At 50.2% G+C, this 11,793-nt stretch overlaps 1 protein-coding gene across 1 annotated transcript; it reads left to right on the forward strand.

Moving 5' to 3' along the window:
- Positions 1–1,307: 1,307 nt before the first annotated feature.
- On the forward strand, positions 1,308–4,504 carry LOC123068778 (galactinol--sucrose galactosyltransferase). Its single transcript, XM_044491431.1, has 2 exons — positions 1,308–2,619; positions 3,200–4,504. The coding sequence occupies exons 1-2, from the start codon at positions 1,399–1,401 to the stop codon at positions 4,325–4,327; spliced, it is 2,349 nt and encodes a 782-aa protein (XP_044347366.1). The 5' UTR covers positions 1,308–1,398; the 3' UTR covers positions 4,328–4,504.
- The last annotated feature ends 7,289 nt before the right edge of the window (positions 4,505–11,793 follow it).

Genomic DNA, 11,793 nt, shown 5'->3' on the forward strand with positions numbered 1-11,793 from the left:
CCAGTAACCGGTTTTTTTTTCATGGTCTAGCACTAGGCAACTAGACCAATGGGGACGTATCACGTACCACGCGCCTGGAAAAGTACAGTACATGGCACCGGTCGGTGGCTTCGCACCAATGAAAACCGGCCCGTCGCGCTGTCGGCCGAGTCGTTCTGGGCTCGCGGCAGAGCGCCAACGCAATCCCGCTGAAAACGGAGTGGATAGGGTAGTTTCACCGGCCCGTTCAACTCGACCGGCGACGTGAGAAGAGCGAACAAGTGTCTGGGACGCTGGCGCATAGCGCTCAGGATCGAGGGTAAAATGAACACCTGGAAGAGCTGGCGAGGAGAAGGCGCCATTGGCCATGCTCCATATGTCCCGGACAGACACCGGGCACGGCGCGTCAACAAGAAAGAAAAAAAGGACACCGGCCACGGCCAGCGTACGCAACACACACGCAGCTTGAATCCTGCGACGACCAGGATCCACGCGCAGCACCGGCCACCCCGGCGCGCGCCACAGCCCACAAGTGTCCAGGCTCCACCCGGGCCCCGCTATATCTTAGACGGAAGCAGTGCGATCATGACTGGTTTAAAAAAATTAGAGTATGACTGATTTAAATTAATCAGCCGCACACGCATGGTCTCAGCTACTCCGACTGGTACGTGGTACAGCAACAGCAAGTACCGGTCGCTGTCGACGAGGTCGGCGCAAAAGTTAACCGAACGGGAGCATGGCAGTTAACTCACGCTACTCATCGTTCTTGGTGAACCACGACGTACGTACGTGGCGTTCACCCATTTGCTTGCACCGCAAGCGGCAGTACGCAGTAGGGCTCGTCGTCGACACGGTTAACATAACGGATTTGGTTGAAACATCGTCAAGATTGACTCTTGGATCGGCCGACTTGCACCGGCCAAATTAGCTGCTCCAGTTTGGTGCGTGCTTTCGTACCTTAACGTAGTACGTGCCTCCGGGGTATTCTGCGTGGAGAGATGATTACCACGCAGAAACTCGATCGCCGCGTGATTCTAATTCTACGGATAGTACATTATCCTGCTTATCCATTATATAGAAATGAATATCCAAATCCAAATCCAAAGGAAAAAAAAACAAAAGGAAGGGAATGGATGAATTAGCGTGCGAAGCTTCGCGATTTTATTAGGCCGGTGAGAGCTACAGTTTAGAAATGCTAAGAGAAAAGGAAAATTTCGCACCGCCAAAATAACATTTCCATTCGGGGGAGCAGAGCTTTCCTTGTGGGCCGCACCCAAATCCCCTATAAATCCAGCGCCAATTGGCCGCCGATCAATTCGCCAAAGCACACAACACGAGCTTACAGCAAAGCCAAGCATACGAAAGCAGAGCAAAACCCCAAGCATCCACCGCAAGCGAGCCGAGCACCGCCGACCGGCCATGGCTCCCAACCTCAGCAAGGCGACGGACGACCTGCTCGGCGACGTGGCCGTGGACGGCCTCAAGCAATCGCCGCGCTTCACGCTCAAGGGCAAGGACCTCGCCGTCGACGGCCACCCGGCCCTCCTCGACGTCCCCGCCAACATCCGCCTCACCCCGGCCTCCGTCCTCGTGTCCGCTGCCGAGGTAGCCGGCGCCACCGACGGCAGCTTCCTCGGCTTCGACGCCCCGGCGCCGGAGAGCCGCCATGTGATGCCGGTCGGCAAGCTGGTTGACACGAGGTTCATGAGCATCTTCCGCTTCAAGGTGTGGTGGACGACGCACTGGGTGGGCACCGCCGGCCGCGACGTGGAGAACGAGACCCAGATGATGGTGCTGGACCGCACCGCCGACCGACCGTACGTGCTCCTCCTCCCCATCGTCGACGGCGCCTTCCGCGCCAGCCTCCAGTCCGGGGAGGACGACCACGTGGCGCTCTGCCTCGAGAGCGGCTCCTCTGTCGTGAAGGGGTCCGTGTTCAGGAGCGCCGTGTACCTGCACGCCGGCGACGATCCGTTCGAGCTGGTGAGGGAGGCGGCCAGGGTGGTGCGCGCCCACCTCGGCACCTTCCGGCTGCTGGAGGAGAAGACGCCGCCGCCGATCGTGGACAAGTTCGGGTGGTGCACCTGGGACGCCTTCTACCTCAAGGTGCACCCAGAGGGGGTGTGGGAGGGCGTGCGCGGGCTGGCGGAGGGCGGGTGCCCGCCGGGGCTCGTGCTCATCGACGACGGCTGGCAGTCCATCTGCCACGACGAAGACGACCCCGCCGACGGCGCCGAGGGCATGAACCGCACGGCCGCCGGCGAGCAGATGCCGTGCCGGCTCATCAAGTTCCAGGAGAACCACAAGTTCAGGGACTACAAGGGCGGCCTCGGCCTCGGCGGGTTCGTGCGCGAGATGAAGGCCGCGTTCCCGACGGTGGAGCAGGTGTACGTGTGGCACGCGCTTTGCGGCTACTGGGGCGGGCTCCGGCCCGGCACGCCGGGGCTGCCGCCGACCAAGGTCGTCGCGCCCAAGCTCTCCCCGGGGCTCAAGCGCACCATGGAGGACCTCGCCGTCGACAAGATCGTCAACAACGGCGTCGGGCTCGTCGACCCGGAGCACGCGCGCGAGCTCTACGAGGGCCTCCACTCCCACCTCGAGGCCTCCGGCATCGACGGCGTCAAGGTCGACGTCATACATGTGAGTCTTTTTCAGAAACTTCAGCTTCATCCTTCATTTGCATCATTAGCGTGTCAAATTACCACCGAATTTTGTCAGCAGCTCGTACTTGATTCATTTTAGTAGCCAATAATGTTTTGCTTCCATGCATTTGAATTAATCTCGTAGTAGAAGTGTAGAGAAGATAAGCGGTGGAGTGCACCGTGCACGTGATGAGCGATGAGGTTCTCGAGCTTTCCGGTGTAACTAAAATAACTAAAACGTGTAGAAAATATATGAAATTGCGAATTAGCTCTGCCACAAATGGTCCACAACGGTAGACGATTTCGAAGGCTATCCTTTTCTGCTTTTATTAGTACCAAAATCCAATCTTGTTCAACTGACACACCCAGTGACCTGACCTGGACGGTAGGATAGAGAAGTATTTGACATTTGACACCATGTTGATACGTGTAATTAGAACAGCCAAGAAACTGCTAATTACTTGTTGATGTGACTTGTCACCGACAGAAACAAATAAAAAAGATGAACTTCGACTTTTTTTTAAGAATAACGGATAAACTTGACTGTGCTGACTTTTTGTCTGACCGTGCGTGTGCAGCTGCTGGAGATGCTGTGCGAGGAGTACGGCGGGCGGGTGGAGCTTGCCAAGGCCTACTTCCGCGGGCTCACGGAGTCCGTGCGCCGGCACTTCGGCGGCAACGGCGTGATCGCCAGCATGGAGCACTGCAACGACTTCATGCTGCTGGGCACGGAGGCGGTGGCGCTGGGCCGCGTCGGCGACGACTTCTGGTGCACCGACCCCTCCGGCGACCCCAACGGCACCTTCTGGCTGCAGGGCTGCCACATGGTGCACTGCGCCTACAACTCCCTCTGGATGGGCAGCTTCATCCACCCGGACTGGGACATGTTCCAGTCCACGCACCCCTGCGCCGCCTTCCACGCCGTCTCCCGCGCCGTCTCCGGCGGCCCCGTCTACGTCAGCGACTCCGTCGGCAGCCACGACTTCGCGCTCCTCCGCCGCCTCGCTCTCCCGGACGGCACCATCCTCCGCTGCGAGCACCACGCGCTCCCCACCCGCGACCTCCTCTTCCTCGACCCGCTCCACGACGGCAAGACCATGCTCAAGATCTGGAACCTCAACAGGTTCTCCGGCGTGCTGGGCGCGTTCAACTGCCAGGGCGGCGGGTGGAGCCCCGAGGCGCGCCGGAACAAGTGCTGGTCGCAGTGCTCCGTCCCCGTCACCGCGCGCGCCGGCCCGGCCGACGTCGAGTGGAAGCAGGGCACCGCCCACCCCGTCGCCGTCGAGGGCGCCGCGCAGTTCGCCGTCTTCTTCGTCGAGGCCAAGAAGCTGGAGCTGCTGCTCCCGGAGGAGACGGTGGAGATCACGCTCGAGCCGTTCAACTACGAGCTCCTCGTGGTGGCGCCCGTCCGGGTCGTCTCGCCGGACAAGGACATCCGGTTCGCGCCCATCGGGCTCGCCAACATGCTCAACACCGGCGGCGCGGTGCAGGCCTTCGAGTCCAGCGAGGGCGGCAACGGCGAGGTGACCGTGGAGGTGGCTGTCAAGGGCGCGGGGGAGATGGCGGCCTACTCGTCGGCGAAGCCCAGGCTGTGCAAGGTTGAGGGCGAGGACGCCGAGTTCGCGTACAAGGACGGCGTGGTCACAGTGGCCGTGCCGTGGTCCGGCTCGTCGTCCAAGCTGTCTCGTGTCGAGTATGTCTATTGACGTCTCGGCCTCTTGTCAACCGGGAGCTTAGCACGTTTTGCGTCCAAATAATTTTATTTAGGTGGAGCTTCTAATTTGTACAGCTCTTATCTTTAGTTTTTTGGTTTGATTTACCCTTTTTACTCGTGAGGATTTCATCTATCTAAACTGAATCAATAAAATTTCTGGTTTTTGTTACGACTGAGTATCTATTCTGAATTGATAGAATATTATGATTTTGCTTATTCAGCATCCACGTACTTGCACTTACGCTTTGTTTTTGCTAGATACTCTAACAGCGCCATGCAAAATAGGAGGTATGCAAATTGGAAATATTAGTGTAGGTTCTGGAACAAAATTGGTGGTTTTAAACAGCTGAGTATGAATTTCAACGGAAAAAAAAATAAACCTAAGTAAATTTAGTAATACCGAACATTGAAATTTCAACGGACGCCCACGTCGGCCAGAAAAGATCCGCAGCAGATTGAGCTACCGAGCGTCATCGGTGTTTGCGGAAAATTTTTGCAACATGTCATGTTGCGAATTTTTTTCAAGGTAGGTCAAGTTGCAGTTTTTATTAATAGAGGTTTTGTTATATTATTTTTTTTGCAACAAACGTCTTGTTACAATTGTTTTTTTCTGCAACAGAGGCCTTGTTGCAATTTTTTTTTTTGCAATAGAGGTCTTGTACCTTTATTTTTGCAACAAAGGTCTTGTTATAATTTTTCTTTTGCAACGGAGGCCTTGTTGCCAAAACTCTTTGTAGCGGACAACAAGTAGCGACCACGACGATGGAAAGGGATGAGGGGTATGGGAGGAGAAGAAAACGAGGGAGGAAAGGAAAGGGCAGCGACAGATCCTGCCTCACCGGTAAACAGTGGCTGCCGGCCAGCCTGGTGGCGAGCACAGGCGCGCATATGGCGTGGGTGACGTTTTCCCTTGGTGGTGTTGATTTGAGAGCAGGTGTTGTCCTTACATCCCCCACCGGAGACACGGTTCAATACGTACTCTAAATACTATACACATACTCCAACAATGCAGCCGAATACGGGGCTCTGTTGCATGGTCTTTGCTACGTCTTGAGCTAGCGTTGGTTTTCCCCGAAGAGGAGAGGGTGATGCAGCAAGTGTAGCGTAAGTATTTTCCTCGGTTTTTGAGAACCAAGGTATCAATCTAGTAGGAGGCTCCTCCAAAGTCTCACGCGCCTACACAAACAAACTGAGAACTCGCAACCAATGCAATAAAGGGGTTGTCAATCCCTTCACGGTCACTTGCGAAAGTGAGATCTGATAGAGATAGTATGATAAGATAAATATATTTTTGGTATTTTATAATATAGATGCAAAAAGTAAAGATGCAAATAAAAGTAGATTGAAAGCAAATATGATAAGAGATAGACCCGGGGGCCATAGGTTTCACTAGAGGCTTCTCTCGAGAGCATAAGTATTACAGTGAGTGAACAAATTACTGTCGAGCAATTGATAGAAAAGCGAATAATTATGAGGTTATCTAGGCATGATCATGTATATAGGCATCACATCCATAACAAGTAGACCGACTCCTTCCTGCATCTACTACTATTACTCCACACATCGACCGCTATCCAGCATGCATCTAGAGTATTAAGCTCATAAGAACAGAGCAACGCATTAAGTAAGATGATATGATGTAGAGGGATAAACTCATGCAATATGATATAAACCCCATCTTGTTATCCTCGATGGCAACAATACAATACAAGTCTTGCAACCCTTTCTATCACTGGGTAAGAACACCGCAAGATTGAACCCAAAGCTAAGCACTTCTCCCATGGCAAGAAAGATTAATCTAGTAGGCCAAACCAAACCGATAATTCGAAGAGACTTGCAAAGATAACTCAATCATACATAAAAGAATTCAGAGAAGATTCAATTAATATCCATAGATAAATCTGATCATAAACTCACAATTCATCGGATCTCGACAAACACACCGCAAAAAGAGATTACATCGAATAGATCTCCACAAGAGAGGGGGAGAACATTGTATTGAGATCCAAAAAGAGAGAAGAAGCCATCTAGCTAATAACTATGGACCTGTAGGTCTGTGGTAAACTACTCACAACTCATAAGAGGGGCAAGGATGTTGATGTAGAGGCCCTCTGTGGTCGATTCCCCCTCCGGCAGAGTGCCGGCGAAGGCTCCAAGATGGGATCTCGCGGATACAAAAGGTTACGGTGGTGGAAATTGTGTTTCGTGGTGCCCCCAGATGTTTTCGGGGTCCGTAGGTATATATAGGAGGAAGAGGTACGTCGGTGGACGCCCGAGGGTCCCACGAGATAGGGGGGCGCGCCCTCCTATCTCGTGGAGGCTCCGGCTGTTTCTTGACTTGCACTCCCAAGCTCTCCGGATCTTGTTCGTTCCAAAAATCACGTTCCCGAAGGTTTCATTCCGTTTGGACTCCGTTTGATATTCCTTTTCTTCGAAATACTGAAATAGGCAAAAAAACAGCAATATGGGCTGGGCCTCCGGTTAGTAGGTTAGTCCCAAAAATGATAATAATGTATAAAATAAAGCTCATAAACATCCAAAACAGGTAATATAATAGCTTGGAACAATCAAAAATTATAGATACGTTGGAGACGTATCAAGCATCCCCAAGCTTAATTCCTGCTCATCCTCGAGTAGGTAAATGATAAAAAGAGAATTTTTGATGTGGAATGCTACCTAGCATAATTCTCAATGTAATTTTCTTTAATGTGGCATGAATGTTCAGATCCAAATAATACAAAATAAAAGTTTATATTGATAAAAGAAATAGTAATACTTCAAGCATACTAATCAAAGTAATCATGTCTTCTCAAAATATCATGACAAAAGAAAGTTCATCCCTACAAAATCATATAGTTAGGCTATGCTTCATTTTCGTCACACAAAGATGTTCCCAACTTCTATACCCCCAATGACAATCCAAGCAATTGTTTCATACTTAAATAATCTCAAACTTTTTCAACCTTCACGCAATACATGAGCGTGAGCCATGGATATAGCACTATGGGTGGAATAGAATATGATGATGGGGATTGTGTGGAGAAGATAAAAAAGAAAAAATCTCACATTTACGAGGATAATCTATTGGAAATATGCCATAGAGGCAATAATAAAAGTATTATTATATTTCATTGTTCATGATAATTGTCTTTTATTCATGCTATAACTGTATTATCCGGAAATCGTAATACACGTGTGAATACTTAGACCACACTATGTCCCTGGTAGGCCTCTAGTTGACCAGCTCGTTGTGATCAACAGATAGTCATGGTTTCCTGACTATGGACATTGGATGTCGTTGATAACGGGATCACATCATTAGGAGAATGATGTGATGGACAAGACCCAATCCTAAGCATAGCATAAAAGATCGTGTAGTTCGTTTTGCTAGAGCTTTGCAAGTGTCAAGTATCTCTTCCTTCGACCATGAGATCGTGTAACTCCCGGATACCGTAAGAGTGCCTTGGGTGTATCAAACGTCACAACGTAACTGGGTGACTATAAAGGTGCATTACAGGTATCTCCGAAAGTAGCTGTTGGGTTGACACGGATCGAGACTGGGATTTGTCACTCCGTATGACGGAGAGGTATCTCTGGGCCCACTCCGTAATGCATCATCATATTGAGCTCAATTTGACCAAGGTGTTGGACACGGGATCATGCATTACGGTACGAGTAAAGTGACTTGCCGGTAACGAGACTGAACAAGGTATTGGGATACCGACGATCGAGTCTCGGGCAAGTAACGTACCGATTGACAAAGGGAATTGCATACAGGGTTTGATCGAATCCTCGACATCGTGGTTCATCCGATGACAACATCGAGGAGCATGTGGGAGCCATCATGGGTATCCAGATCCCGCTGATGGTTATTGACTGAGAGCGTCTCGGTCATGTCTGCATGTCTCCCGAACCCGTAGGGTCTACACACTTAAGGTTCGGTGACGCTAGGGTTATGAAGATATGTATATGCAGAAACCCGAATGTTGTTCGGAGTCCCGGATGAGATCCCGGACGTCACGAGGAGTTCCGGAATGGTCCGGAGGTAAAGAATTATATATAGGAAGTGCTATTTCGGGCATCGGGACAAGTTTCGGGGTTATCGGTATTGTACCGGGACCACCGGAAGGGTCCCGGGGGTCCACCGGGTGGGGCCACCTGTCCCGGGGGGCCACATGGGCTGTAGGGGGTGCGCCTTGGCCATCATGGGCCAAGGGCACCAGCCCCTATAGGCCCATGCGCCTAGGGTTTCCCCCTAGGAGGAGTCCTAGTGGTGGAAGGCACCCCTAGGTGCCTTGGGGGGGAGGGAAACCTCCCCTAGGCCGCCGCCCCCCCTAGTAGATCTCATCTACTAGGGCCGGCGCCCCCCCTGGCACCCCTATATATAGTGGGGGAGAGGAGGGACTTCATACACCAGCCCCTGGCGCCTCCACCTCCCCCCGTTACGTCTCTCCCTCGTAGTCTCGGCGAAGCCCTGCTGCTGTGACGCCCTGCATCCACCACCACGCCGTCGTGCTGCTGGATCTTCATCAACCTCTCCTTCCCCCTTGCTGGATCAAGAAGGAGGAGACGTCTCCCGTCCCGTACGTGTGTTGAACGCGGAGGTGCCGTCCGTTCGGCGCTGGTCATTGGTGATTTGAATCACGTCGAGTACGACTACATCATCACCTTGCAAGCTTCCGCACGCGATCTACAAGTGGTATGTAGATGCAAACTCTCTCCCTTGACTCGTTGCTTAGATGAACTCATAGATGGATCTTGGTGAAACCGTAGGAAAAATTTTAATTTTCTGCAACGTTCCCCAACAGTGGTATCAGAGCTAGGTCCATGCGTAGTTCTCTTTGCACGAGTAGAACACAACTTTGTTGTGGGCGTGGATTTTGTCATCTTACTTGCCTCTACTAGTCTTTTCTTGCTCAACGGTATTGTGGGATGAAGTGGCCCGGACCAACCTTACACGTACACTTACGTGAGACCGGTTCCACCGACTGACATGCACAAGTTGCATAAGGTGGCTGGCGGGTGTCTGTCTCTCCCACCTTAGTTGGAGCGGAATCGATGAACAGGGCCCTTATGAAGGGTAAATAGAAGTTGACAAAATCACGTTGTGGTGATTCGTAGGTAAGAAAACATTCTTGCTAGAACCCAATTGCAGCCACGTAAAAGATGCAACAACAATTAGAGGACGTCTAACTTGTTTTTGCAGCGATTGATCATGTGATGTGATATGGCCAGAAGTTGTGATGAATGATGAATTGTGATGTATGAGATCATGTTCTTTGTAATAGGATTCACGACTTGCATGTCGATGAGTATGACAACCGGCAGGAGCCATAGGAGTTGTCATTATTTTTTGTATGACCTGTGTGTCATTGAATAACGTCATGTAAACTACTTTACTTTATTGCTAAACGTTAGTCATAGAAGTAGAAGTAGTCGTTGGCGTGACAACTTCATGAAGACACGATGATGGAGATCATGATGATGGAGATCATGGTGTCAAGCCGGTGACAAGATGATCATGGAGCCCCGAAGATGAAGATCAATGGAGCTATATGATATTGGCCATATCATGTCACAACTATATAATTGCATGTGATGTTTATTATGTATTATGCATCTTGTTTACTTAGGACGACGGTAGTAAATAAGATGATCCCTTATAAAATTTCAAGAAGTGTTCTCCCCTAACTGTGCACCGTTGCTACAGTTCGTCGTTTCTAAGCACCACGTGATGATCGGGTGTGATGGATTCTTACGTTCACATACAACGGGTGTAAGACAGTTTTACACAGCGAAAACACTTAGGGTTAACTTGACGAGCCTAGCATGTGCAGACATGGCCTCGGAACACGGAGACCGAAAGGTCGAACACGAGTCGTATGGAAGATACGATCAACATGAAAATGTTCACCGACGATGACTAGTCCGTCTCACGTGATGATCGGACACGGGCTAGTCGACTCGGATCGTGTAACACTTAGATGACTAAAGGGATGTCTAATCTAAGTGGGAGTTCATAATTTGATTAGAACTTTATTATCATGAACTTAGTCTAAAACCTTTGCAAATATGTCTTGTAGATCAATGGCCAACGCTAATGTCAACATGAACTTCAACGCGTTCCTAGAGAAAACCAAGCTGAAAGATGATGGCAGCAACTATACGGATTGGGTCCGGAACCTGAGGATCATCCTCATAGCTGCCAGGAAACAATATGTCCTAGAAGGACCGCTAGGTGACGCTCCCATCCCAGAGAACCAAGACATTATGAATGCTTGGCAGTCTCGCGCTGATGATTACTCCCTCGTTCAGTGCGGCATGCTTTACAGCTTAGAACCGGGGCTCCAAAAGCGTTTTGAGCATCACGGAGCATATGAGATGTTCGAAGAGCTGAAACTAGTTTTCCAAGCTCATGCCCGGGTCGAGAGATATGATGTCTCCGACAAGTTCTACAGTTGTAAGATGGAGGAAAACAGTTCTGTCAGTGAGCACATCCTGAAGATGTCTGGGTTGCACAACCGTATGACCCAGCTGAACATTAACCTCCCAGATGAGGCGGTCATTGACAGAATCCTCCAGTCGCTCCCACCAAGCTACAAGAGCTTTGTGATGAACTACAACATGAAGGGAATGGAAAAGACCATTCCTGAAGTGTTCTCGATGCTGAAGTCAGCAGAGGCTGAAATCAAGAAAGAACATCAAGTGTTGATGGTCAATAAGACCACTAAGTTCAAGAAGGGCAAGGGTAAGAAGAACTTCAAGAAAGACGGCAAAGATGTTGCCGCGCCTGGTAAGCCAGTTACCGGGAAGAAGTCAAAGAATGGACCCAAGCCTGAGACTGGGTGCTTTTATTGCAAGGGGAAGGGTCACTGGAAGCGGAACTGCCCCAAATACTTAGCGGATAAGAAGGCCGGCAACACCAAAGGTATATTTGATATACATGTGATTGATGTGTACCTCACCAGTACTCGTAGTAACTCCTGGGTATTTGATACCGGTGCCGTTGCTCATATTTGTAACTCACAGCAGGAGCTGCGGAATAAACAGAGACTGGCGAAGGACGAGGTGACGATGCGCATCGGGAATGGTTCCAGAGTCGATGTGATCGCCGTCGGCACGCTGCCTCTACATTTACCTACGGGATTAGTTTTGAACCTTAATAATTGTTATTTAGTGCCAAGTTTGAGCATGAACATTGTATCTGGATCTCGTTTAATACGAGATGGCTACTCATTTAAGTCTGAGAATAATGGTTGTTCGATTTATATGAGAGATATGTTTTATGGTCATGCTCCGATGGTCAATGGTTTATTCTTAATGAATCTCGAGCGTAATATTACACATGTTCATAGTGTAGATGCCAAAAGATTTAAAATTGATAACGATAGTCACGCATACTTGTGGCACTGCTGCCTTGGTCACATTGGTGTCAAGCGCATGAAGAAGCTCCATGCC

The sequence above is a fragment of the Triticum aestivum genome, chromosome 3B (assembly GCF_018294505.1).
Source record: "Triticum aestivum cultivar Chinese Spring chromosome 3B, IWGSC CS RefSeq v2.1, whole genome shotgun sequence".
Lineage (NCBI taxonomy): Eukaryota > Viridiplantae > Streptophyta > Magnoliopsida > Poales > Poaceae > Triticum > Triticum aestivum.